Below are 26455 nucleotides of genomic sequence, written 5' to 3'. Positions count from 1 at the left end.
ACGCAGCCGGAGAGTAATCTGCTGAAGAAGGGCTGCGGAGGAGGCCGTGAGGATGATTTCATCGACGTAGAGGAGCAAATATGCAGTCGTGTCACCGCGGTGATAGACGAACAACGAGGCATCCGAGCGAGTGACGCTGAAGCCCAATGTCTGAAGGAACCCAGCGATACGCTGGTACCAGGCGCGAGGTGCTTGCTTGAGCCCGTAGAGAGACCGGGACAGCAAACACACATGCCTAGGAAGGGATGCATCGACGAAACCGGTCGGCTGCTCACAGTAAACCAGCTCCTCAAGATGGCCGTGAAGGAAGGCGTTGGAGACATCCATCTGATGAACCGGCTAGCCTCGGGAAACTGCCAGCTGGAGAACTGTGCGGATCGTGCCCGGTTTGACAACCGGGGCAAACGTCTCAGTGAAGTCGACTCCAGCACCTGCCGAAAACCACGGACCACCCAACGAGCCTTGTAGCGCTCAAGTGTACCATCTGAGCGGGTCTTATGGCGAAAGACCCACTTGCCGCTGATGACATTGGCGCGAGAAGGCCGAGGAACCAGTGTCCAGGTACGGTTCCGCTGAAGAGCATCGAACTCTTCCTGCATCGCGGCAAGCCAGTGAGTATCACGAAGGGCTGTGTGAGCGGACGCAGGGATCGGTGACGGCTCAGTGGTGGAGGCGGTGAGAAGATACTCGTCGCTGGAGTACCGTATACTCGGGCGATGAACGCTGGCTCGAGCCTGAGTGATGGGGCGAGATGGCAACTCGGCGACCGGCGAGGCGGTCGGTGAAGCAGCCGGCGAGGCCACCGGCGAGATGGTCGGGGAAGAAGCGGCGCCCGAGGCCACCGAAGCACCCGCGCCCGAGGCTTTTGAACCGCCCGTGCCCGCGGCATAGGGGGCAGGTGAGGCGGGGGCGCCGCCCGAGGTACCCGAGGCGGCGGGGCCGCCCGAGACAGCTGGCGACGGGGCGTCGCCTAAGGAGGCCAGTGAAGATACCGGCGACGGGGCGGCCGGCGAAGATGCCGGCGAAGAGGCCGGTGAAGCAGCGGCTGCCGGCGAGGTGGGCGATGCCGAGGCCCGTGATGGAGTCGGCGAGGACGTCGTGGGGGCGCGAGTCGCAGCTCGTCCCACGGCGGGAGGACCGCCGAAGCCCGGAGGCGGTCCAAGAATCGAGCGGGGCCGTCCACCTGACGGAGTCGCTGGAGGGCCGCCGGTGGCCGGCGGCGACGGGGCGGTGGGAGGTACCTGCTGAAATGGAAACACCGTCTCATCAAAGTAAATGTGTCGAGAGGTGAATACACGATGTGAGACGGGACCGTAGCAGCAGTATCCTTTAGAGTTAGGTGGGTAGCCGAGGAAGATGCAAGCGACTGAGCGAGGTGCAAGCTTATGAGGTGCAGTGGCGGCGATGCTAGGATAGCAGAGACAGCCAAAGATGCGAAGGCCATCATAAGATGGGGGCGCACCAAAGAGGAGATGGTGAGGGGCATAGTTCCAGCGTGGACGACACGGGCGGATGTTAATGAGGAGGGTGGCGGTGGCGAGAGCGTCCGGCCAAAACCGGGGAGGCACGTTAGAGTGAAAGAGTAACATGCAGACGCAGTCATTATGAGTGCGAAGGATACGCTCGGCATGACCATTTTGTTGGGACGTGTAGAGGCAAGTGAGGCGGAAAATAGTGTCGTGGGAGGCTAGAAGGTTACGAACAGCGGCGTTGTCGAACTCTTTTCCATTGTTAGTTTGTAAAGCAAGGATAGGACGACCGAACTGTGTGGTGACGTAGGAATAAAATGCAGTGAGTGTGGCAAGAGCGTCGGACTTGCGACGAAGAGGAAATGTCCACACATAATGAGAGAAATCATCTAAGATGAACAAATAGTATAGGTAGCCCGTGTTGCTTGCAACCGGGGATGTCCAAACATCACTATGCAATAACTAAAATGGAAAAGTGGAAATAGTGGTAGATGCACTAAAGGGAAGACGAACGTGCTTGCCAAGACAACAAGCCTCACAAGCATGGTCGTCGATCTTATTGCATGAGAATGAAAAACTCTTAAGTATTTGACGCAAAGCGGTAGAGTTCGGGTGTCCCAAACGAGCATGCCAAAGGTTGACACCTGCGGCGAGGGTGACTGGGGTGGTGGAGGCGGTGGTGGAGGAGTGCACCGGATAGAGCTCGTTAGGACTATCGCAAGGGTGAAGGACCATCCGAGTACGGGCGTCCTTCACAGAAAAACCGACATCATCAAATTCAACATTAATGGGATTCTCACGGGCAAGACGACGAACAGATACAAGGTTCGTAACTAAATCAGGAGACACAAGAACATCAGACATAGTAATAGGTGTAGATGTGGAAGGAAACGAAGCACGACCAACTTGTGTGATAGGTAAAGAGAAACCGTTGCCAACGGTGATGCAAGTAGGAGTATGAACCGGAGTGGAGAAGGTTAGAGTGCCGGGATGAGATGTCATGTGGGCGGTGGCGCCCGAGTCCATGTACCAAGAGCCGCCCGTACCAAGCGCCGGCGGGGATGGGGCCGAGTGCAGGGCGGCCAAGGAAGTAGTGTCCCATGATGGTGAGACCGGCAGCAAGGTGAAGCCGCCGTAGGGCTGAACCGGGGCGGGCGGAGTATGTCCACCCGCCATCGGCATGGCGAGTAGAGCCGCAGAGCCGTCCGGCTGCATCTGGCCAAAGGGAGCGGAGGCGTCCGGCTGCATGGGGTCGAAGCGAGCGGACGCGCCCGGCTGCTGCAGGTGGGCGAAGGGAGCAAACACGCTCTCATGCATGCATACGTCAGGGGCTGACGCACCCGGCTGTATATGCCACATGGGCATGACGGGCATGGTGTAGGAACCGTAGATGGAGGAGCCAGGGGAGGCCATAGCAGCGGGGGCTAGCGGCAGCTAGGGCAAGAAAAAGAAAGCGGCGGTGGCCAACCAAGAACACGGGCACGTATAAGCTAGCAAACACCCAGGCACACAGCTGGATAGATTCCACGATCTGGATGACTAGCAAGCACCCAGGCACACAGCTAGATGGATTTAACTAGTGATTTGATTGACTATCTAGCGATCGGGCCGAGTGAGAAGAAGTGCAGCGATGGTAGGAGGTGCGGCGGCTACGGAGGAAGGTGAGATGCGGCGGCGGCAAGGAGTGCGGCGGCGGCGCGAGGAGGACGGCGCGGCGGCGGCAAGGACCTGCGGCGGCGGCGCGAGGAGGATGGCGCGGCGGCGGCAAGGACCTGCGACAGCAGCGGCGATGGCGTGGCGGCGGCGGCGGCAAGGACCTGCGGTGGCGGCGGCGGCAAGGACCTGCGGAAGCTAGGGTTAGGATTGACGTGCTAAATTGATACCATGTAGAAAGAAAAGAATAGGCTGTTGTAATGCCCCGGAAACAACTTTCCATATTTGTAACTCCAACTCTTGCCTTTTCCGGAGATGCGATATGATATTTCCTTTGTGGTTGGGCTTTTGTCTTTTGTTTTGCATTTTGTTCTTGTCATGCATCTCATCTCATGGCATCATGTGCGTTGCATCCACATGTTTTCGTAAAACTCGCACCCGTTCGTAGTTGTCGCGTTCCCCTTGCCTCCTTTGACCGTTCTGAGACCAACCTGGTGTTTTCGTTCCCCTTTTGTCCGACCGCCTAACCTCTCTTGCCAGCTCGCAGCCCCCCTCGCGCGCGTGTCTGAAACTCCCCCGAACCCGACCCGCTCTGTCGTTACCGTGTATTTTTCTCGACCGTTCGATCTTGATCGGAGGGTCTGTTTTGCCCCTAAGCTAGTCCACCTAGCTATTTAAACAGCCCAACCCTAATTTCTAGGCCTCATGTCCCATCCATCCCCACGCCGCCGCCACTCCACCGAATCCCCTCGGGATCCCTTCTCCTCGTTTTCCTCCAGCCACCAACCAGCTCTCCCCACTGCTCCTCCTTGATCTAGGTGCTCGCGCCCCCGATCCAAACTCCCCTTCGATCTCTCCTTGCCAACTAGTGCCTCCCCTGGATCCCGTCGTCTTCGTGTGTCACGCCGGAGTTCCACCTTGCCGGAGCACAGGACCTCCTCTGCCGCCGGTGAGATGCCCTGCTGCTGCTCCTCCGTTTTCCCCTACACCTCCTGTGCCTCACATCTCTCTCTCAACCTCCTAATGCAGCGCCATGGATGGCTGCAGCCCAAGCTCACGTCCGAACCTCTTGGATCCACCTTTGCTCCGCCTCAAGTCGCGTCCTCGCCGGGCCTCTCGCGCGCCCGAGCCCCACCTTGCGCCTGAGCCTCCTCGCTCTCCTCATCGACCCAGGGAGAGGAGCTCCTCCCGAAGCCCTTTTCATCATCGCCGTTCGGCGCCGTCGGTGAGTCGTCCACCAGGCTATCCCTCGCGCCCCTGTCCTTCATCTCCCTCTGCTCTAATCTCTCTCTCTCTACCGGAGCTCTCATCTCTCCCTCCGCTTCTTCTAGCAGGAACCGGACGAAGCCCCAGCTCCCGCCGCCGCCCTGCTTTGTTCGTTGTCTTCTCCACTCGATCCAGCAAGGCTCTGCGTCTCCGGCCTCTTCCCGCCTCCAGGTCGCTGCGCCTCCGCCCGTCGCCATCTTCTTCCCAGAGGTCGTCCGTCGCGGCAAGTCCCGTCGTCATTCCGCTCTGTCTTGGCCAGTTCGAGCGGACGAGCACTCGCCCGTTGACCGCATCGACCTCCCCTGCTTCTGCATCGAGCAGGAGAGGACGCGGGCGCCCAGCCGCAGATCCTCTGCTCGTTGACCCTCCGCGCTGACCCGATCGCCCTGCCTCCGCTTCGATCTGCCTGCCAGGCCCGCAACCGCAGCATGCATCAGGCCCAGCTCGGCCACTTCCTCCACCAGATCCGGCCTCGCTCGGCCTGCCTCCATCAACCTGGGCCAGACCCGCTGGGTGAGCCTCCAGCACCCGCGCCTTGGGCCAGATCTCAGTTTCGGCCCATAGTGTTTTTTTTCCTGCTGCTGCAATTTTCGCATTTATCCAGAGAAAGGTTGTTTTACAAATTGCACCCTCATGTTCATGCATTTAATAACTCCACAACCGTGCATCGGATTAAAATGATTTAAACATGTAAAATGCTTACAATTTTGTGTAGTTTAATAATATGCCATTTTCATCCATGTTTGAAACGATTAAAGTGCTGTTTGATTAAATTTGCTCAAATGCCATGCTAAAATGATTTATTTCATAACTAAATAACTGTAGCTCCAATTTTAGTAAACTATATATGTAAATGGGGTGGAAAAATGCCTAGTTTAACATGGTGCACTTTATTTTCCTTTTTAACAACATTAAAATATGTTTTAGCGCAGAACAGTAGCTAATTCAAAATATGGACATGAGTATTTTCCGGAATTGTTGTTTGTTATTCCGGCCTCATTTAAACTTGTCTAGATAGTTAGTTTTTCATGTGCTTCACCCCTTGCCATGTTAATAACATTTAATATTGTTGGGTACATAACCGAGAGAGAACTAAACAATTGATGTGGTGTTTCGTCAATATGCAACTCGTTGCATATTGAGCTCCACTTAACTTGTAGTATTGTTTGTTGCACTTTGTCATCCCATGCCTCGTTAAACCGGACATGCATCATACTTGTTTGTGCATCATGCCATGTTTGTGTTTGTGCATTTACCATGTTGTTTGTTTCTTTTCGGTGTTGCTTCTTAGTTCTAGTAATGTTGCGATTGTGAGGATTTGTTCGACTACTCCCGTTAGTCTTCTTCATGGACTCGTTCTTCTTCCTTGCGGGATTTCAGGTAAGATGACCGTCACCTTGGATCTCATTACTATCATTGCTATGCTAGTTGCTTCGTTCTATCGCTATGCTGCACTACCTATCGCTTGCTCTTCAAGCCTCCCAAATTGACATGTCAGCCTCTAACCTTTTCACCCTCCCTAGCAAACCATTGCTTGGCTATGTTACCGCTTTGCTCAGCCCCTCTTATAGCATTGTTAGTTGCAGGTGAAGTTGAAGATTGCTCCATGGTGGACAGGATTATGTTGGGTTATCACAATATCTCTTATTTAATTAATGCATCTATATACTTGGTAAAGGGTGGAAGGCTCGGCCTTATGCCTGGTGTTTTGTTCCACTCTTGCCACCCTAGTTTCCGTCATACCGGTGTTATGTTCCCGGATTTTGCGTTCCTTACGCGGTTGGGTGATTTATGGGACCCCCTTGACAGTTCGCTTTGAATAAAACTCCTCCAGCAAGGCCCAACCTTGGTTTTACCATTTGCCTCACCACCACCTATACCTTTCCCTTGGGTCGGCCAACCCGAGGGTCATCTTTATTTTAGCCCCCCCCCCCCCGGGCCAGTGCTTGTCTAAGTGCTGGTCCGAACTGAGCTACCTGCGGGGCCCCCTCGGGGAAACTCGAGGTCTGGTTTTACTCGTAGCTAGTCTCATCCGGTGTTGCCCTGAGAACGAGATATGTGCAGCTCCTATCGGGATTTGTCGGCACATCGGGCGGCTTTGCTGGTCTTGTTTTACCATTGTTGAAATGTCTTGTAAACCGGGATACCGAGACTGATCGGGTCTTCCTGGGAGAAGGACGAGAGCTTATCATGGGCTAAGTTGGGACACCCCTGCAGGGTATTATCTTTCGAAAGCCGTGCCCACGGTTATGTGGCAGATGGGAATTTGTTAATGTCCGGTTGTAGATAACTTGACACCAGATTCGAATTAAAACACGTCAACTATGTGTGTAGCCGTGATGGTCTCTTCTCGGCGGAGTCTGGGAGGTGAACACGGCTTTGGGTTATGATTGACGTAAGTAGGAGTTCAGGATCACCTCTTGATCATTGCTAGCTTCATGACCATTCCATTTGTTCTCTTCTCGCTCTTATTTGCGTATGTTAGCCACCATATTATGCTTAGTCGCTGCTGCAACCTCACCACTTTACCCCTTCCTTTCCCATTAAGCTTTGCTAGTCTTGATACCCATGGTAATGGGATTGCTGAGTCCTCGTGGGTCACAGATTACTACAACAACAGTTGCAGGTACAGGTTATGCGATGATCATGATGCGAGAGCGATGTTTGCTTGTTTTGGAGTCCTTCTTCTGCTTCTTCTTCGATCAGGGGATAGGTTCCAGGTCGGCAGCCTGGGCTAGCAGGGTGGATGTCATTTGAGTTTCTGTTTGTGTTTCATCCGTAGTCGGATGTTGCTCTTATGTATTGTGTTGTTGTATTCATGTGGCATTGTACGCCTTTTGTATGTATCCCCATTTATTATGTAATGTTGATGTAATGATATCCACCTTGCAAAAGCGTCTTCAAGATGCGCTTCTATCCTTGTTGGGACCTTCGAGTTCCTTTAGGATAGGGTCGCATCTTGGGCGTGACAAGTTGATATCAGAGCCTCGACCGACCATAGGAGCCCCCTTGATTGTTGGTCGTTGTTGAGTCTAGAAGAAAACTATTTGGAGTCTTAGGATTATATATATCGGAGAGTAGGATTCTTTTTACTCCTCGGCCCCTTCGTCGCTCTGGTGAGGTCTCCTGACGTAGATGTTTTGACTTTCCTCTCCTCAAATTTCACTAAAAAAAATTAGGATCACGCAGGTATCTGTTGGGGAACGTAGTAATTTCAAAAAAATTCCTATGTACACGCAAGATCATGGTGATGGCATAGCAACGAGAGGGGAGAGTGTTCTCCACGTACCCTCGTAGACCGTAAGCGGAAGCGTTATGACAACGCGGTTGATGTAGTCGTACGTCTTCACGATCCGACCGATCCAAGTACCGAACGTATGGCACCTCCGAGTTCAGCACACGTTCAGCTCGATGACGATCCCTGGGCTTAGATCCAGCAAAGCTTCGGGGATGAGTTCCGTCAGCACGACGGCGTGGTGACGATGATGATGCTCTACCGGTGCAGGGCTTCGCCTAAACTCCGCGACGATATGACCGAGGTGGAATATGGTGGAGGGGGGCACCGCACACGGCTAAGGAACGATCCGTAGATCAACTTGTGTGTCCTTCCTAGAGGTTCCCCCCTGCCCCCGTATATAAAGGAGCAAGGGGGGAGGGGGCGGCCGGCCTAGGAGGGGCGCACCAAGGGGAGTCCTACTCCCACCGGGAGTAGGATTCCCCCCCTTCCAAGTAGTAGGAGTAGGAGTCAAGGAAAGGGGGAAGAGAAGAGAAGGAAGGAGGGGGCGCAGCCCCTCCCCCTAGTCCAATTCGGACTAGGCCTTGGGGGGGCGCCCAACCTCTCCTCTCTCTTTCCCCTAACGCCCAATAAGGCCCATATACTCCCCGGCGAATTCCCATAACTCTTCGGTACTCCGAAAAATACCCGAATCACTCGGAACCTTTCCGAACTCCGAATATAGTCGTCCAATATATCGATCTTTACGTCTCGACCATTTCGAGACTCCTCGTCATGTCCCCGATCTCATCTGGGACTCCGAACTCCTTCGGTACATCAAAACTCATAAACTCATAATATAACTGTCATCGAAACCTTAAGCGTGTGGACCCTACGGGTTCGAGAACTATGTACACATGACCTAGAACTATTCTCGATCAATAATCAATAGCGGAACCTGGATGCTCATATTGGCTCCTACATATTCTATGAAGATCTTTATCGGTCAAACCGCATAACAACATACGTTGTTCCCTTTGTCATCGGTATGTTACTTGCCCGAGATTCGATCGTTGGTATCCAATACCTAGTTCAATCTCGTTACTGGCAAGTATCTTTACTCGTTACGTAATGCATCATTCCGTAACTAACTCATTAGCTACATTGCTTGCAAGGCTTAAAGTGATGTGCATTACCGAGAGGGCTCAGAGATACCTCTCCGACAATCGGAGTGACAAAACCTAATCTCGAAATACGCCAACCCAACATGTACCTTTGGAGACACCTGTAGTACTCCTTTATAATCACCCAGTTACGTTGTGACGTTTGGTAGCACCCAAAGTGTTCCTCGGTAAACGGGAGTTGCATAATTTCATAGTTACAGGAACATGTATAAGTCATGAAGAAAGCAGTAGCAATATACTAAACGATCAAGTGCTAGGCTAACGGAATGGGTCATGTCAATCACATCATTCTCCTAATGATGTGATCCCATTAATCAAATGACAACACATGTCTATGGTTAGGAAACATAACCATCTTTGATTAATGAGCTAGTCAAGTAGAGGCATACTAGTGACTATATGTTTGTCTATGTATTTTCACATGTATCATGTTTCCGGTTAATACAATTCTAGCATGAATAATAAACATTTATCATGATATAAGGAAATAAATAATAACTTTATTATTGCCTCTAGGGCATATTTCGTTTAGTCTCCCACTTGCACTAGAGTCAATAATCTAGTTCACATCATCATGTGATTTAACACCAATATTCATATCTGTATATGATTAATACCCATAGTTCACATCGTCATGTGAACAACACCCAAAGGGTTTACTAGAGTCAATAATCTAGTTCACATCGCTATGTGATTAACACCCAAAGAGTACTAAGGTATGATCATGTTTTGCTCGTGAGAGAAGTTTAGTCAATGGGTCTGTCACATTTAGAGCCGTATGTATTTTGCAAATATTCTATGTCTTCAATGCTCTGCACGGAGCTACTCTAGCTAATTGCTCCCACTATCAATATGTATCCAGATTGAGACTTAGAGTCATCTGGATCAGTGTAAAAGTTTGTATCGATGTAACTTTTATGACGAACTCTTTTATCACCTCCATAATCGAGAAACATCTCCTTAGTCCCCACTAAGGATATTCTTGACCGCTGTCCAGTGATCTACTATTAGATCAAAATTGTATTCCTTTGCCAAACACAGAGCAAGGTATACAATAGGTCTGGTTCACAGCATAGCATACTTTATAGAACCTATGACTGCGGCATAGGGAATGACTTTTCTTTCTCTTTCTATTTTCTGACATAGTCGGGTTTTGAGTCTTACTCAACTTCACACCTTACAACACAGGCAAGAACTCTTTCTTTGACTGTTCCATTTTGAACTACTTCAAAAAATTTATCAAGGTATGTACTCATTGAAAAACTTATCAAGCGTCTTGATCTATCTATATAGATCTTGATGCTCAATGTGTAAGCAGCTTCACCAAGGTCTTTCTTTGAAAAACTCCTTTCAAACACTCTTTATGCTTTCCAGAAAATTCTACATCATTTCCAATTAATAATATGTCATTCACATATACTTATCAGAAATGCTGTAGTGCTCCCACTAACTTTCTTGTAAATACAGTTCTTTCCAAAAGTTTGTATAAAACCATATGCTTTGATCAACTCATCAAAGCGTATATTCCAACTCCGAGATGCTTGCACTAGTCCATTGATGGATTGCTAGAGCCTGCACACTTTGTTAGCATCTTTAGGATTGACAAAAACTTTATGGTTGCATCATATACAGCTCTTCTTTAATAAATCCATTAAGGAATGTAGTTTTGACATCCATTTGCCAGATTTCATAAAATGTGGCAATTGCTAACATGATTCAGACAGACTTAAGCTTCGATATGAGTGAGAAAATCTCATCGTATTCAACACCTTGAACTTGTTGAAAACATTTCGCAACAAGTCGACCTTACTAGATAGTAACATTACTATCAGTGTCCGTCTTCCTCTTGAAGATCCATTTATTTAACATGGCTTGCTGATCATTGAGCAAGTCAATCAAAGTCCATACTTTGTTCTCATACATGGATCATATCTCAGATTTTATGGCCTCTAACCATTTCATGGAATCTGGGCTCATCATCGCTTCCTCATAGTTCGTAGGTTCATCATGGTCTAGTAACATGACTTCCAGAACATGATTGCCGTACCACTCTGGTGCGGATCTTACTCTGGAAGACTTACGAGGTTTGGCAGCAACTTGATCTGAAGTTTCATGATCATCATCATTAACTTCCTCACTAATTGGTGTAGTAATCACTGGAACTGATTTCTGTGATGAACTACTTTCCAATAAGGGAGAAGGTACAATTACCTCATCAAGTTCTACTTTCCTCCCACTCACTTCTTTCGAGAGAAATTTCTTCTCTAGAAAGGATCCATCTTAGCAACGAATAACTTGCCTTCGGATCTGTGATAGAAGGTGTACCCAATAGTTACCTTTGGGTATTCTATGAAGACGCACTTCTCCGATTTGGGTTCGAGCTTATCAGGTTGAAAACCTTTTTCATATAAGCATCGCAACTCCAAGCTTTAAGAAACGACAGCTTAGGTTTACTACTAAACCATAGTTCATACGGTGTCGTCTCGACGGATTTAGATGGTGCCCTATTAAACGTGAATGCAGCTGTCTCTAATGCATAACCCCAAAACGATAGTGGTAAACCTATAAGAGACATCATAGATCGCACCATATCTAGTAAAGTACGATTACGACGTTCGGACACACCATTACATTGTGGTGTTCCAGATGGCATGAGTTGTGAAACTATTTCACATTGTTTCAAATGAAGACCAAACTCATAACTCAAATATTCGTCTCCACGATCAGATCGTAGAAACTTTATTTTTCTTGTTACGATGATTTTTCCACTTCACTCTGAAATTCTTTGAACTTTTCAACTATTTTAGACTTATGTTTCATCAAGTAGATATACCCATATCTGCTCAAATCATTTGTGAAGGTTAGAAAATAATGATACTTGCCACGAGCCTTAACACTCATCGGATCGCATACATCGGTATGTATTATTTCCAATAAGTCAGTAGCTCATTCCATTGTTCCGGAGAACGGAGTTTTAGTCATCTTGCCCAAAAGGCATGGTTCGCAAGCATCAAATGATTCATAACCAAGTGATTCTGAAAATCCATCTTTATGGAGTTTCTTCATGCGCTTTACACCAATATGACCCAAACGGCAGTGCCACAAATAAGTTGCACTATCATTATTAACTTTGCATCTTTTGGCATCAATATTATGAATATGTGTATCACTACGATCGAGATCCAACAAACTATTTTCATTGGGTGTATGACCATCGAAGGTTTTATTCATGTAAACAGAACAACAATTATTCTTTGACTTTAAATGAATAACCGTATCGCAATAAACATGATCAAATCATATTCATGTTCAACGCAAATGCCAAATAACATTTATTTAGGTTTAACACTAATCCCGTAAGTATAGGGAGTGTGCGATGATGATTATATCAGTCTTGGAACCACTTCCAACACACATCGTCACTTCACCCTCAACTAGTTTCTGTTTATTCTGTAACTCCTATTTCGAGTTACTAATCTTAGCAACCGAACAAGTATCAAATACTCAGGGGTTACTATAAACACTAGTAAGGTACACATCAATAACCTGTATATCAAATATACCCTTGTTCAATTTGCCATCCTTCTTATCCACCAAATATTCAGGGTATTTCCGTTTCTAGTGACCATTTCCTTTGCAGTGTAAGCACTCAGTTTCAGGCTTTGGTTCAGCTTTGGGCTTCTTCGTGGGAGTGACAACTTGCTTGTCATTCTAGTTGAAGTTCCCTTTATTTCCCTTTGCCCTTTACTTGAAACTAGTGATCTTGTCAACCATCAACACTTGATGCTCTTTCTTGATTTCTACCTTCGTCGATTTCAACATCACGAAGAGCTCGGGAATCGTTTTTGTCATCCCTTGCATACTATAGTTCATCACAAAGTTCTACTAACTTGGTGATGGTGACAAGAGAACTCTGTCAATCACTATCTTATCTGGAAGATTAACTCCCACTTGATTCAAGCGATTGTAGTACCCAGACAATCTGAGCACATGCTCACTAGTTGAGTGATTCTCCTCCATCTTTTAGCCATAGAACTTGTTGGAGACTTCATATCTCTCAAGTCGGGTATTTGCTTGAAATATTAACTTCAACTCCTGGAACATCTCATATGGTCCATGACGTTCAAAACATCTTTGAAGTCCCGATTCTAAGCCGTTAAGCATGGTGCACTAAACTATCAAGTAGTCATCATATTGAGCTAGCCAAACATTCATAACGTCTGCATCTGCTCCTGCAATAGGTCTGTCACCTAGCGGTGCATTAAGGACATAATTCTCCTGTGCAGCAATGAGGATAAACCTCAGATCACGGATCCAAACCGCATCATTGCTACTAACATCTTTCAACACAATTTTCTCTAGGAACATATCAAAATAAACATATGAAAGCAACAAGGCAAGCTATTGATCTACAACATAATTTGCAAAATACTACGAGGACTAAGTTCATGATAAATTAAAGTTCAATTAATCATATTACTTAAGAACTCCCACTTAGATAGACATCCCTCTAATCCTCTAAGTGATTACGTGGTCCACATCAACTACACCATGTACGATCATCACGTGAGATGGAGTAGTTTCAACGGTGAACATCAATATGTTGATCATATCTACTATATGATTCACGCTCCACCTTTCGGTCTCCGTGTTCCGAAGCCATATCTGTTATATGCTAGGCTCGTCAAGTTTAACCTGAGTATTCCGCATGTGCAACTGTTTTGCACCCGTTGCATTTGAACGTAGAGCCTATCACACTCGATCATCACGTGGTGTCTCAGCACGAAGAACTTTCGCAACGGTGCATACTCAGGGAGAACACTTCTTGATAATTTTTAGTGAGAGATCATCTTAAAATGCTACCGTCAATCAAAGCAAGATAAGATGCATAAAGGATAAACATCACATGCAATCAATATAAGTGATATGATATGGCCATCATCATCTTGTGCTTGTGATCTCCATCTTCGAAGCACCGTCGTGATCACCATCGTCACCGGCGCGACACCTTGATCTTCATCGTAGCATCGTTGTCGTTACGCCATCTTATTGCTTCTACGACTATCGCTACCGCTTAGTGATAAAGTAAAGCAATTACAGGGCGTTTGCATTTCATACAATAAAGCGACAACCATATGGCTCCTGCCAGTTGCCGATAACTTCGGTTACAAAACATGATCATCTCATACAATAAAATATAGCATCACGTCTTGACCATATCACATCACAACATGCCCTGCAAAAACAAGTTAGACGTCCTCTACTTTGTTGTTGCAAATTTTACGTGGTTGCTACGGGCTTAGCAAGAACCGTTCTTACCTACGCATCAAAACCACAACGATAGTTTGTCAAGTTAGTGTTGTTTTAACCTTCACAAGGACCGGGCGTAGCCACACTCGATTCAGCTAAAGTGAGAGAGACAGACACCCGCCAGCCACCTTTAAGCACAAGTGCTCGTAACGGTGAAACCAGTCTCGCGTAAGCGTACGCGTAATGTCGGTCCGGGCCGCTTCATCTCACAATACCGCCGAACCAAAGTATGACATGCTGGTAAGCAGTATGACTTGTATCGCCCACAACTCACTTGTGTTGTACTCGTGCATATAACATCAACGCATAAAACCTAGGCTCGGATGCCACTGTTGGGGAACGTAGTAATTTCAAAAAAATTCCTACGTACACGCAAGATCATGGTGATGGCATAGCAACGAGAGGGGAGAGTGTTGTCCACGTACCCTCGTAGACCATAAGCGGAAGCGTTATGACAACGCGGTTGATGTAGTCGTACGTCTTCACGATCCGACCGATCCAAGTACCGAACGTACGGCACCTCCAAGTTCATCACACGTTCAGCTCGATGACGATCCCCGGGCTTTGATCCAGCAAAGCTTCGGGGATGAGTTCCGTCAGCATGACGGCGTGGTGATGATGATGATGCTCTACCGGTGTAGGGTTCGCCTAAACTCTGCGACGATATGACCGAGGTGAAATATGGTGGAGGGGGCACCACACACGGCTAAGGAACGATCCGTAGATCAACTTGTGTGTCCTTCCTAGAGGTGCCCCCCTGCCCCCGTATATAAAGGAGCAAGGGGGGAGGGGGGCGGCCGGCCTAGGAGGGGCGCGCCAAGGGGAGTCCTACTCCCACCGGGAGTAGGATTCCCCCCCCCCCTTCCAAGTAGTAGGAGTAGGAGTCAAGGAAAGGGGGAAGAGAAGAGAAGGAAGGAGGGGGCGCAGCCCCTCCCCCTAGTCCAATTCGGACTAGGCCTTGGGGGGCGCCCAACCTCTCCTCTCTCTTTCCCCTAAAGCCCAATAAGGCCCATATACTCCCCGGCAAATTCCCGTAACTCTCCGGTACTCCGAAAAATACCCGAATCACTCGGAACCTTTCCGAACTCCGAATATAGTCGTCCAATATATCGATCTTTACGTCTCGACCATTTCGAGACTCCTCGTCATGTCCACGATCTCATCCGGGACTCCAAACTCCTTCGGTACATCAAAACTCATAAACTCATAATATAACTGTCATCGAAACCTTAAGCGTGCGGACCCTACGGGTTCGAGAACTATGTAGACATGACCTAGAACTATTCTCGGTCAATAACCAATAGCGGAACCTGGATGCTCATATTGGCTCCTACATATTCTACGAAGATCTTTATCGGTCGAACCGCATAACAACATACGTTGTTCCCTTTGTCATCAGTATGTTACTTGCCCGAGATTCGATCGTCGGTATCCAATACCTAGTTCAATCTCGTTACTGGCAAGTCTCTTTACTCGTTATGTAATGCATCATTCCGTAACTAACTCATTAGCTACATTGCTTGCAAGGCTTAAAGTGATGTGCATTACCGAGAGGGCTCAGAGATACCTCTCCGACAATCGGAGTGACAAAACCTAATCTCGAAATACGCCAACCCAACATGTACCTTTGGAGACACCTGTAGTACTCCTTTATAATCACCCAGTTACATTGTGACGTTTGGTAGCACCCAAAGTGTTCCTCCGGTAAACGGGAGTTTCATAATCTCATAGTTACAGGAACATGTATAAGTCATGAAGAAAGCAATAGCAATATACTAAACGATCAAGTGCTAGGCTAACGGAATGGGTCATGTCAATCACATCATTCTCCTAATGATGTGATCCCATTAATCAAATGACAACACATGTCTATGGTTAGGAAACATAACCATCTTTGATTAATGAGCTAGTCAAGTAGAGGCATACTAGTGACTATATGTTTGTCTATGTATAATTCTAGCATGAATAATAAACATTTATCATGATATAAGGAAATAAATAATAACTTTATTATTGCCTCTAGGGCATATTTCCTTCAGTATCTTGGGATCGTTCCGATATTCTTATGACGAGAACATTGTTCTTGGTGCCTCATGACATTTAGGGGTTGTGGCAGTGTCCCGGGGAGTTGAGCTCCGAGGTGTTGTCGTCATAATTTTATCGTTGCAGTTCTGGAATACCTGAGTTTGCCGACATCGAAAATCTCTGTTATGTAGTTGTTGGTGAGATAACCTCGACGTTACCCAGTACTGGGGAGTTCGGGAGTATTGCCATAGCTCGTATAACGGATGCTTTTCGAAGGTTGAGGTACATGATTTCCGGAGTTTTCTTGGTTATGTGTTGATGGATGGATACAGCTGGATGTAGGGATTGTTAGTTTGGGTGAGATATATTGCTTCCCCTGTATCCCCAACACCAGATTACATAACCAGAAAGTTTCGGAAGTTTTATAGGTGGGAACTCAAGTAGCTCCTAGAATATCTTTCCGACAGATGCATGATATGGGATTGGGTAAATCTCTATCATATGTATTTGTTCCGGCTTATTTCTGCAAGCCAATCCTTTGTTTTGTTTTGAGTTGTGGTATTCGAGTTGCTTCAATGTCAAGTGTTGATTCCATACCTTTTCTAAACGGTGTTCTCATATTTCTATGGGAGTACTAATCCTTCGTGATCATCGAGGTCGTCATGTTAATTCTTTTCCAACCGGCATGCTTCTCTTCAAGTGGATCCGATCATTCCAATATTTGCGAGATCAATTCTAAGTTTTCTCAACGGTGTTTGTTTCATCTTCCCCAAGTTGCCTTTGTTTTCCCTCCCTCCCACCATTTTCTTCAAGGACTCAGATATCTTAATCAAGTATCCATCTTATTGATGGGAAGTCTCAACATTCTTTTTTGTCAATGTTCTTATCCGGTGATTTCCCATGAAGATGCTCGACAGTTTCAAGTCCATCATCCTTCATTGTTGTTTCTTCTCCGGTGGATCCAATTCAAGCTTTCGATATTTATCATATTCTTTTCCTCGTTTCTAATGCTTTCTCATGCCGATGCACCTCTTAATCATTCACTTCTTCCTATTCATTTGTTCTGGAGTGCTGAAGATATCTCACAAGACTTGTGTTTCCATTCTCAATCCGTTCAAGATATTTCGAGGTTGTTATCTCATTCAAGCCATTTAATTCAACCGGTGCAACCTCTCTTTAAAATTGTTCAACGGTGTTTTCTTTTGAGTGGGCCCTAACCCACAGGTCTTTTCCCAGGATCTTACCTGACTCTTCTAATTCTTCCGGAGTTATTCTCAATTCTTTTCAAGTGTGACGGAAGAATGGATCCCATCAGTCACATGCCTTCTCCAAGATCGATTTCAAATTATTTCATTGTTGCCTCAACCTCTTCGCTTTTCATTCTCCAGGAGTATCTCAACAATTTTGGTGTTGTTTCTCCTCGTCATTCTCGGATTTGAAGACCGAAGAAGAGTTCCTCTTAAATCCTTACCCGTTCTTCCAAAGATGCGTAGTTCAAGTTCGATGCCATCCTCTTATAATTGTTTTAGATTGTGGGAATTCTTTTTAGCCATCCGAAGCATTTCATGAGTTGTTTCCATTTCTTTCCTCTGAAGGCCATCATGTCATAATTCTTCATTCTCAGCGTGTAGTTATCGTTCTCCAAATCTTATCGGTGAATCGTTCAAATATCCTCTAATCAGTTCATGGCCTCTTCGTTCTCATGTATCTAAATCCCCTCAAGTATCTTCATTCATTTTCCAATTCTTCATGTTGAATTGTGCCTTTGCTACTCTCTTTTCCAATTTTTACGGTGGTTCGTTCAAGATTTCACTTCCTTTGTTATCATACCAATTCATTCGTTGTTTCCAAATCCCACTGGTGGTTCCATCAATACCTTCTCAAGTTCGTGCTATATCTCTCTTTAATCATTTCCAACACGAATAAGTAATATGCAAAATCCATTGCTTGCCATCAATTTAATTTGATGAAGGATAAGCATACAATAAATCTTATTCTTATTTCCTCGAGGTGATTCAATTCTTTTCTTCCGGAGATTGTTCATGATGAAGTAATTCTCGGTTCTAGTGTTTCATCTTTTCCTTTTCCGGAGTTCCAAGTTTTCCGCATTATCTCATCGCGAAGCTCCATCTAAATCATCGCAAGGCTTCACCTTGTTCTTTCAACTTCTCTTCCTTTCTATCATTCTTTTATTATTGGAGTTCTTCATGGAGGTTCTACATGGTGCTTCATCAAGGATTTAATTCATTCTCGAATTGCTCTTCAAGATCCTTGTTGGGGGAGTTCAAGCATTCTTCATCTTGCATTCCAAAGTGCAATTCTTTCTACCTTATCTTTTGAGGTGGTGTTATATCATTCTTGACAATTTCCATTCATGTTTTGTGATTCACATGTTGTCAAGAATGAGGTATTCTAAATCCATTAATCTCTTCGCTGGAGTTATCTTGTGTCATATTTCACCTAAAGCCTTCCCTAAGGAATGTTGCTATTGTGGTGCTTATCAATGACCCAAGTTCTCCAATTATCCTCTTGGTGAAAGAAGTTTCTCTTATCTTCATTGATCTCAACCAATCAATTGTTTCTGTTAGTGGCCGGTTGTCACCTCATCATTTTGAGGTGTTTGCCATAAGCCCATAACAAGCTTATCCTTTCGTTGTTGATAAACCAACAACTTCGTTCTAGCATTTCCTGTAAGCGTGCTCTTTCAAGATCAAGTTTTCCTCCGTTCATTCCATTCCATTCTTTCATTTCTTCCGGAGGCATTGTGATGTCGTGCTCTTCACCCATCACCTCGTTTTGTCAAGATCATGTTATTTTTCCTGCTTATCCATTTAACCGGAGTGTTGTGTCATCTCTTCAAGTTCTTTTCATCTTATCAAGTTTTCCTTCTTCTTTCAGTCGGAGTGCTGCCCAAATTATATCAATCTTATTCCTTCTCTATCTAGTTTTAACCGGAGTGGTTTCAATATCTATCTTATCAATAAACCTCTTGGTACTCGTCGTATCCCTTGTTCCTCTTTTCTAACGGAGTGTTTTCAACTTTGTTCATCTTTGTTGTTCTCTTTCTTTCATTTTGCTCAACCTCTCAATGTTCATGGTTTCACTTGTTTGTTGAAGAAGCAACTTAGTTTACCTCTTATCTTCCTCTTCCTTTTCCCTCCGGTGCCATCCTAGATCTCGGGACGAGATCCTCTCGTAGTGGTGGAGTGTTGTAACGCCCCGGATACAACTTTCCATATTCGTAACTCCAACTCTTGCCTTTTTCGGAGATGCGATATGATATTTCCTTTGTGGTTGGGTTTTTGTCTTTTGTTTTGCATTTTGTTTTTGTCATGCATCTCATCTCATGGCATCATGTGCATTGCATCCGCATGTTTTCGTAAAAATCGCACCCGTTCGTAGTTGTCGCGTTCCCCTTGCCTCCTTTGACCATTCCAAGACCAACCGGGTGTTTTCGTTCCCCTTTTGTCCGACCACCTAACCTCTCTTGCCAGCTCGCAGCCCCCCTCGCGCGCGTGTCTGAAACTCCCCCGAACCCAACCCGCTCTGTCGTTACCGTTGAGTCCGGATCATCCCCTAACATCTATAAAACATCTCCGTTTTCTTATTTGGACTCTCCCGGTGTATTTTTCTCGACCGTTCGATCTTGATCGGAGGGTCTGTTTTGCCCCTAAGCTAGTCCACCTAGCTATTTAAACAGCCTAACCCTAATTTCTAGGCCTCATGTCCCGTCCATCCCCACGCCACCGCCACTCCACCGAATCCCCTCGGGATCCCTTCTCCTCGTTTTCCTCCAGCCACCAACCAGCTCTCCCCACTGCTCCTCCTTGATCTAGGTGCCCGCGCCCCCGATCCAAACTCCCCTTCGATCTCTCCTTGCCAACTAGTGCCTCCCCTGGATCCTGTCGTCTTCGTGTGCCATGCCGGAGTTCCACCTCGCCGGAGCACAGGACCTCCTCTGCCGCCGGTGAGATGCCCTGCTGCTGCTCCTCCGTTTTCCCCTGCACCTCCCGTGCCTCACATCTCTCTCTCGACCTCCTAATGCAGCACCATGGATGGCTGCAGCCCAAGCTCACGTCCGACCCTCTTAGATCCACCTTTGCTCCGCCTCAAGTCGCGTCCTCGCCGGGCCTCTCGCGCGCCCGAGCCCCACCTTGCGCCTGAGCCTCCTCGCTCTCCTCATCGACCCAGGGAGAGGAGCTCCTCCGAAAGCCCTTTTCGTCATCGCCGTTCGGCGCCGTCGGTGAGTCGTCCACCAGGCTAGCCCTCGCGCCCCTCTCCTTCATCTCCCTCTGCTCTAATCTCTCTCTCTCTCCCGGAGCTCTCATCTCTCCCTCCGCTTCTTCTAGCAGGAACCGGACGAAGCCCCAGCTCCCGTCGCCGCCCTGCTTTGTTCGTCATCTTCTCCGCTCGATCCAGCAAGGCTCTGCGTCTCCGGCCTCTTCCCGCCTCCAGGTCGGTGCGCCTCCGCCCGCCGCCATCTTCTTCCCGGAGGTCGTCCATCGCGGCAAGTCCCGCCGTCGTTCCGCTCTGTCTTGGCCAGTTCAAGCGGACGAGCGCTCGCCCGTTGACCGCATCGACCTCCCTTGCTTCTGCATCGAGCAGGAGAGGACGCGCGCGCCCAGCCGTAGATCCTCTACTCGTTGACCCTCCGCGCTGACCCGATCCCCTGCCTCCACTTCGATCTGCCTGCCAGGCCCGCAACCGCAGCATGCATCAGGCCCAGCTCGGCCACTTCCTCCACCAGATCCGGCCTCGCTCGGCCTGCCTCCATCAACCTGGGCCAGACCCGCTGGGTGAGCCTCCAGCACCCGCACCCTGGGCCAGATCTCAGTTTCGGGCCGTAGTGTTTTTTTTCCTGCTGCTGCGATTTTCGCATTTATCCAGAGAAAGGTTGTTTTACAGATTGCACCCTCATGTTCATGCATTTAATAACTCCACAACCGTGCATCGGATTAAAATGATTTAAACATGTAAAATGCTTAGAATTTCGTGTAGTTTAATAATATGCCATTTTCATCCATGTTTGAAACGTTTAAAGTGTTGTTTGATTAAATTTGCTCAAATGCCATGCTAAAATGATTTATTTCATAACTAAATAACCGTAGCTCCAATTTTAATAAACTTCATATGTAAATGGGGTGGAAAATGCCTAGTTTAACATGGTGCACTTTATTTTCCTGTTTAACAACATTAAAATATGTTTTAGGGCAGAACAGTAGCTAATTCAAAATATGGACATGAGGATTTTCCGGAATTGTTGTTTGTTATTCCGGCCTCATTTAAACCTTTCTAGATAGTTAGTTTTTCATGTGCTTCACCCCTTGCCATCTTAATAACATTTAATATTGTTGGGTACATAACCGAGAGAGAACTAAACAATTGATGTGGTGTTTCGTCAATATGCAACTCGTTGCATATTGAGCTCCACTTAACTTGTAGTATTGTTTGTTGCACTTTGCCATGCCATGCCTCGTTAAACCGGACATGCATCATACTTGTTTGTGCATCATGCCATGTTTGTGTTTGTGCATTTACCATGTTGTTTGTTTCTTTCCGGTGTTGCTTCTTAGTTCTGGTAATGTTGCGATTGTGAGGATTCGTTCGACTACTCTCGTTCGTCTTCTTCATGGACTCGTTCTTCTTTCTTGCGGGATTTCAGGCAAAATGACCGTCACCTTGGATCTCATTACTATCATTGCTATGCTAGTTGCTTCGTTCTATCGCTATGCTGCGCTACCTATCGCTTGCTCTTCAAGCCTCCCAAATTGACATGTCAGCCTCTAACCTTTTCACCCTTCCTAGCAAACCATTGCTTGGCTATGTTACCGCTTTGCTCAGCCCCTCTTATAGCATTGTTAGTTGCAGGTGAAGTTGAAGATTGCTTCATGGTGGACAGGATTATGTTGGGATATCACAATATCTCTTATTTAATTAATGCATCTATATACTTGGTAAAGGGTGGAAGGCTCGGCCTTATGCCTGGTGTTTTCTTCCACTCTTGCCGCCCTAGTTTCCGTCATACCGGTGTTATGTTCCTGGATTTTGCGTTCCTTACGCGGTTGGGTGATTTATGGGACCCCCTTGACAGTTCGCTTTGAATAAAAATCCTCCAGCAAGGCCCAACCTTGGTTTTACCATTTGCCTCACCACCACCTATACCTTTCCCTTGGGTCGGCCAACCCGAGGGTCATCTTTATTTTAGCCCCCCCGGGCCAGTGCTTGTCTAAGTGCTGGTCCGAACTGAGCTGCCTGCGGGGCCCCATCGGGGAAACTCGAGGTCTGGTTTTACTCGTAGCTAGTCTCATCTGGTGTTTCCCTGAGAACGAGATATGTGCAGATCCTATCGGGATTTGTCGGCACATCGGGCGGCTTTGCTGGTCTTGTTTTACCATTGTTGAAATGTCTTGTAAACCGGGATTCCGAGACTGATCGGGTCTTCCTGGGAGAAGGATTATCCTTCGTTGATCGCGAGAGCTTATCATGGGCTAAGTTGGGACACCCCTGCAGGGTATTATCTTTCGAAAGCCGTGCCCGCGGTTATGTGGCAGATGGGAATTTGTTAATGTCCGGTTGTAGATAACTTGACACCAGATTCGACACATCAACCGTGTGTGTAGCCGTGATTGTCTCTTCTCGGCGGAGTCCGGGAGGTGAACACGGCTTTGGGTTATGATTGACGTAAGTAGGAGTTCAGGATCACCTCTTGATCATTGCTAGCTTCACGGCCGTTCCATTTGTTCTGTTCTCACTCTTATTTGCGTATGTTAGCCACCATATTATGCTTAGTCGCTGCTGCAACCTCACCACTTTACCCCTTCCTTCCCATTAAGCTTTGCTAGTCTTGATACCCATGATAATGGGATTGCTGAGTCCTCGTGGCTCACAGATTACTACAACAACAGTTGCAGGTACAGGTTATGCGATGATCATGACGCGAGAGCGATGTTTGCTTGTTTTGGAGTCCTTCTTCTGCTTCTTCTTCGATCAGGGGATAGGTTCCAGGTCGGCAGCCTGGGCTAGCAGGGTGGATGTCATTTGAGTTTCTGTTTGTGTTTCATCTGTAGTCGGATGTTGCTCTTATGTATTGTGATGTTGTATTCATGTGGCATTGTATGCCTTTTGTATGTATCCACATTTATTATGTAATGTTGATGTAATGATATCCACCTTGCAAAAGCGTCTTCAAGATGCGCTTCTATCCTTGTTGGGACCTTCGAGTTCCTTTAGGATAGGGTCGCATCTTGGGCGTGACAGCTATGCAACACAATACATTGACGGGTGCATCAGACACGTATATATGAGTACAAAAGGGGGGTCACAACCTCAACTATACAGAGAAACTAGGAGATGGACCCAAGACACAATATACACGTACACAATATATTCAACAACCTGGATGTGTGGACGTACTAGAAAAAAGGACCCCACTACAAATCTGACGTCATATTTTTTACCATAGTAAATTGAATGTTTTTTATGATAAATTATGTTCTTCGAGAAGGACAAGTTTTGTCGGTGAGCATAACAAGTTCACCTCAGCTAAAAAAATTATCAGAAAATTCTTTATAGGAGTAATGGCATGCATAATTGGAAGAAAAAAAGATGGCCGCACCAAATACAAAATGTATCTAGAAATCTGGGTGTGTAGATCTTTGATACAACTATGTGATGCTTAATTGCAACCAAATTGTTACTCCCTCCGTTTAATAATTCTTTTGTGGTTTTACTTTCCGATGGGCTGCGAATGGTGTTGTGTATATACACTGTCGATATTCTGCAACGTACTGTCATTTTGCTAGTTCCTCGTAAATTGAGGCAACCCCTCCATTTTTCGCTCCCAAAGGGGCCTAAAATGCGGACACGGCCAATAAATGGGAAACATGCGTGCGTTGCATCTAGGCGAACTTGGCGAGCTCGACGGCGAACGCGGCCGCATGAGGCTCCTCGACGCAGCGGAGCACCACCCGTATGCCCCCACGCTTTGGCGCCGGCGGCCTGACGTAGTTGAGCGACGCGACGAAGTTGACGTGGTCGTTGAGCGGGAACACGTACCCTGGCGCGCCGAAGCCGTAGTCCACCTCGTGGAAGCCGACGCGGCTCCAGTCTGACACAGTCACCGTGCTGTAGTCGAGCGGCACGTCGTAGTGATCGACGCCGCGCATCCAGCCGGCGAACCGCGCCGGGACCGCCTCCTTCGCTTCCCGTACCGCGCCGACGACCTCCGCCAGCGACGCCTCCCGGACCGCCTTGCCTGCCTTAGTGACGCACGCCAGGTACACGCAGTTGCCGTAGTAGCCGTCCACCGCCGGCAGCACGCCGTGGAGAAGGTGCCGCGTGCCGGCGGCGAAGGCGACCCGGACAGCGGCATCGTCAGGGAGCGCCGACGCCAGCGCCAGCGCGCGGCACTTGAACAACACGGCCGTCACCGCGTCAAAGGTGGAGCACACCTCCCCCCTCGATGTCGCGGCAGCCTGCTTGAACTCGTCCTTGACGCGCGCGATGCTCTCTGCCGATATGTCGGCCACCTGGGTCACGAGCCTGAACTCCGTGAGCTGAGGCGGCGGCGGGCTTGGAGGGTCCGGGATCGCGTCGCGGTCCCACACCGGAGTCACTGACGGCACCTGGAGCCCCCGCGCTAGCTCCCCCACCGCCGTGAGGAACTGCGCCGCGCCCTGGCCGTCGAACACCGCGTGGCTGAAGCTGATCCCGACGGCGAAGCCACCACAGGTGAACCTCGTCGCCTGGACCATGAGGATGAGGCCATCGAGCTTCTCGCCGGGGGGAGGGCGCGGGAGGAGGAGCTCCCCGGGGATGAGCAGCGGGCAGCAGTCGAGGCCGTCCACGTCGGCAAGCGCGCAGCTCGCGGCGGCCTCCACGAACCAGACGCCCTCACCAGTACAATCGACTGCAAGGCCACTCGGGGCGACGCGGCCGGCCACCGGGTAGTACGGTACAAGCGCCCTCGTGAGCCCGTCGCGCATCGCGGCCACGGCCGTGCCCGGCTCCTTGCGGGCGGCGGTGAACGAGGGCGGGGGAAATACCTGGATGAGGTTAACCAAGCCGGCGCCGCCGGCGGTCCTGTCAATGGAGGAGAGCGCGAGGGTGCCGCCTGGGGTGGGCACTGCCGGCGCGATGACCTCCGGCGGCGACTTGGCAACGGTGGGCCTGCTGGTCATGTTGGACGGAGCAATGAGCCAAGGAGGCAAAATGTAGCGTTCGCGGCGGCGGGAATGCAACTGGAGGCGAAGAGATTTGCCCCCCTCGGTGTATTATACTCCGCATCTTTGAATTTTCAGAAGAGTGCCTCGCCGGCGGCGACTTGGCAACGGTGGGCCTGCCAGTCATACGGAACTCGGTAATGAGCCAGTGTGGCCAAATGTCGTCGTTGGCGGCCGCGGAGACACAGAAATTTGTCCCCTCGGTGTCACCTGTTTGAACTTTCAGAAGAGTAACATTGTGTTGTGGTAGTATCTCCGGCCTGTGTTTGTCCACTGTCTTGTGGTTAAAATTCAGAGATACTACTGCAACTCCGGAGACACTTTTTTTGCAGCAAGCAATTAATTAGTCCGAGCAAAATCCTCTCCATCAACTAGTAGTCTCCAAGAAAAGAAACGGACCCCGCGATAGCTAATTACATGTACAAGGTAGCGGCGAGGACGACAATGGCGAGCGAGAGAGCGAGCGCAGGATTTGATTTAAATGCTATGCTAGCTAGCTACAAGTAGGATGGCGCGACGCGGAGGCCCCTGGCGTCGGAGGGCAGGAGCACGAGCAGGAGCAGCACGGCCAGGATGGCGACGGGTACGAACAGGAACAGCGGCGGCGGCGGCGGCAGCGGGGGCAGTAGAAGCGGCAGCACCAGCAGCGCCGCCGTCATCAGCGCCAGCACCACCGCCGCCTCCGCGCCGAAGTACCCTCCTCCGTCGCTCTTCCCGCCGTTCCCCGCCGGCGCCGGCGCGCGTCGTTGCTTGGCGGTCGCCGCCGGAGCCGGAAAAGTCCTCCTGCCGCTGCTGCCGTAAGAGGTGGGACCGGCGGCGTGGCCGCCCATGGTGGCGTCGCACCGGAGCAGGACGGCGTCTCGCATCTACTCCCAGCAATGCCGCTAGCTCGGAGATCCACCCGGCTGGACGCGCTGGCGTACGACCTGGATGTCTGGACTGGAACGGAACGGAACGGAAGCGAGGAAGATGAATTGTTGCGAGGCGATTGCTTCGTTGGGCTGGATTTGGAGTGGTTGTTAGCTTTGCGGCGAGCCGGCGAGGTCAATATATACTCCGTCACTCTCCTTCAATACAGGAGAGGGGGGATGAACCAGCTAGCCGCACGGCAAG

The 26455-nt window shown here is 48.5% G+C and overlaps 1 protein-coding gene across 1 annotated transcript; it reads right to left on the bottom strand.

Annotated features, from left to right (window-relative positions):
- Positions 1 to 23727: 23727 nt before the first annotated feature.
- LOC119340863 (acyl transferase 4-like) lies at positions 23728 to 25471 on the bottom strand. The gene has a single exon (XM_037612771.1). The coding sequence runs from the start codon at positions 25298 to 25300 to the stop codon at positions 24020 to 24022; it is 1281 nt and encodes a 426-aa protein (XP_037468668.1). The 5' UTR covers positions 25301 to 25471; the 3' UTR covers positions 23728 to 24019.
- Between the last annotated feature and the right edge of the window lie 984 nt (positions 25472 to 26455).

Source organism: Triticum dicoccoides, chromosome 7B (genome assembly GCF_002162155.2).
Source record: "Triticum dicoccoides isolate Atlit2015 ecotype Zavitan chromosome 7B, WEW_v2.0, whole genome shotgun sequence".
Lineage (NCBI taxonomy): Eukaryota > Viridiplantae > Streptophyta > Magnoliopsida > Poales > Poaceae > Triticum > Triticum dicoccoides.
The sequence above is the reverse complement of the archived record's forward strand: the minus strand, read 5'-3'. Positions and strand labels throughout refer to the sequence as shown.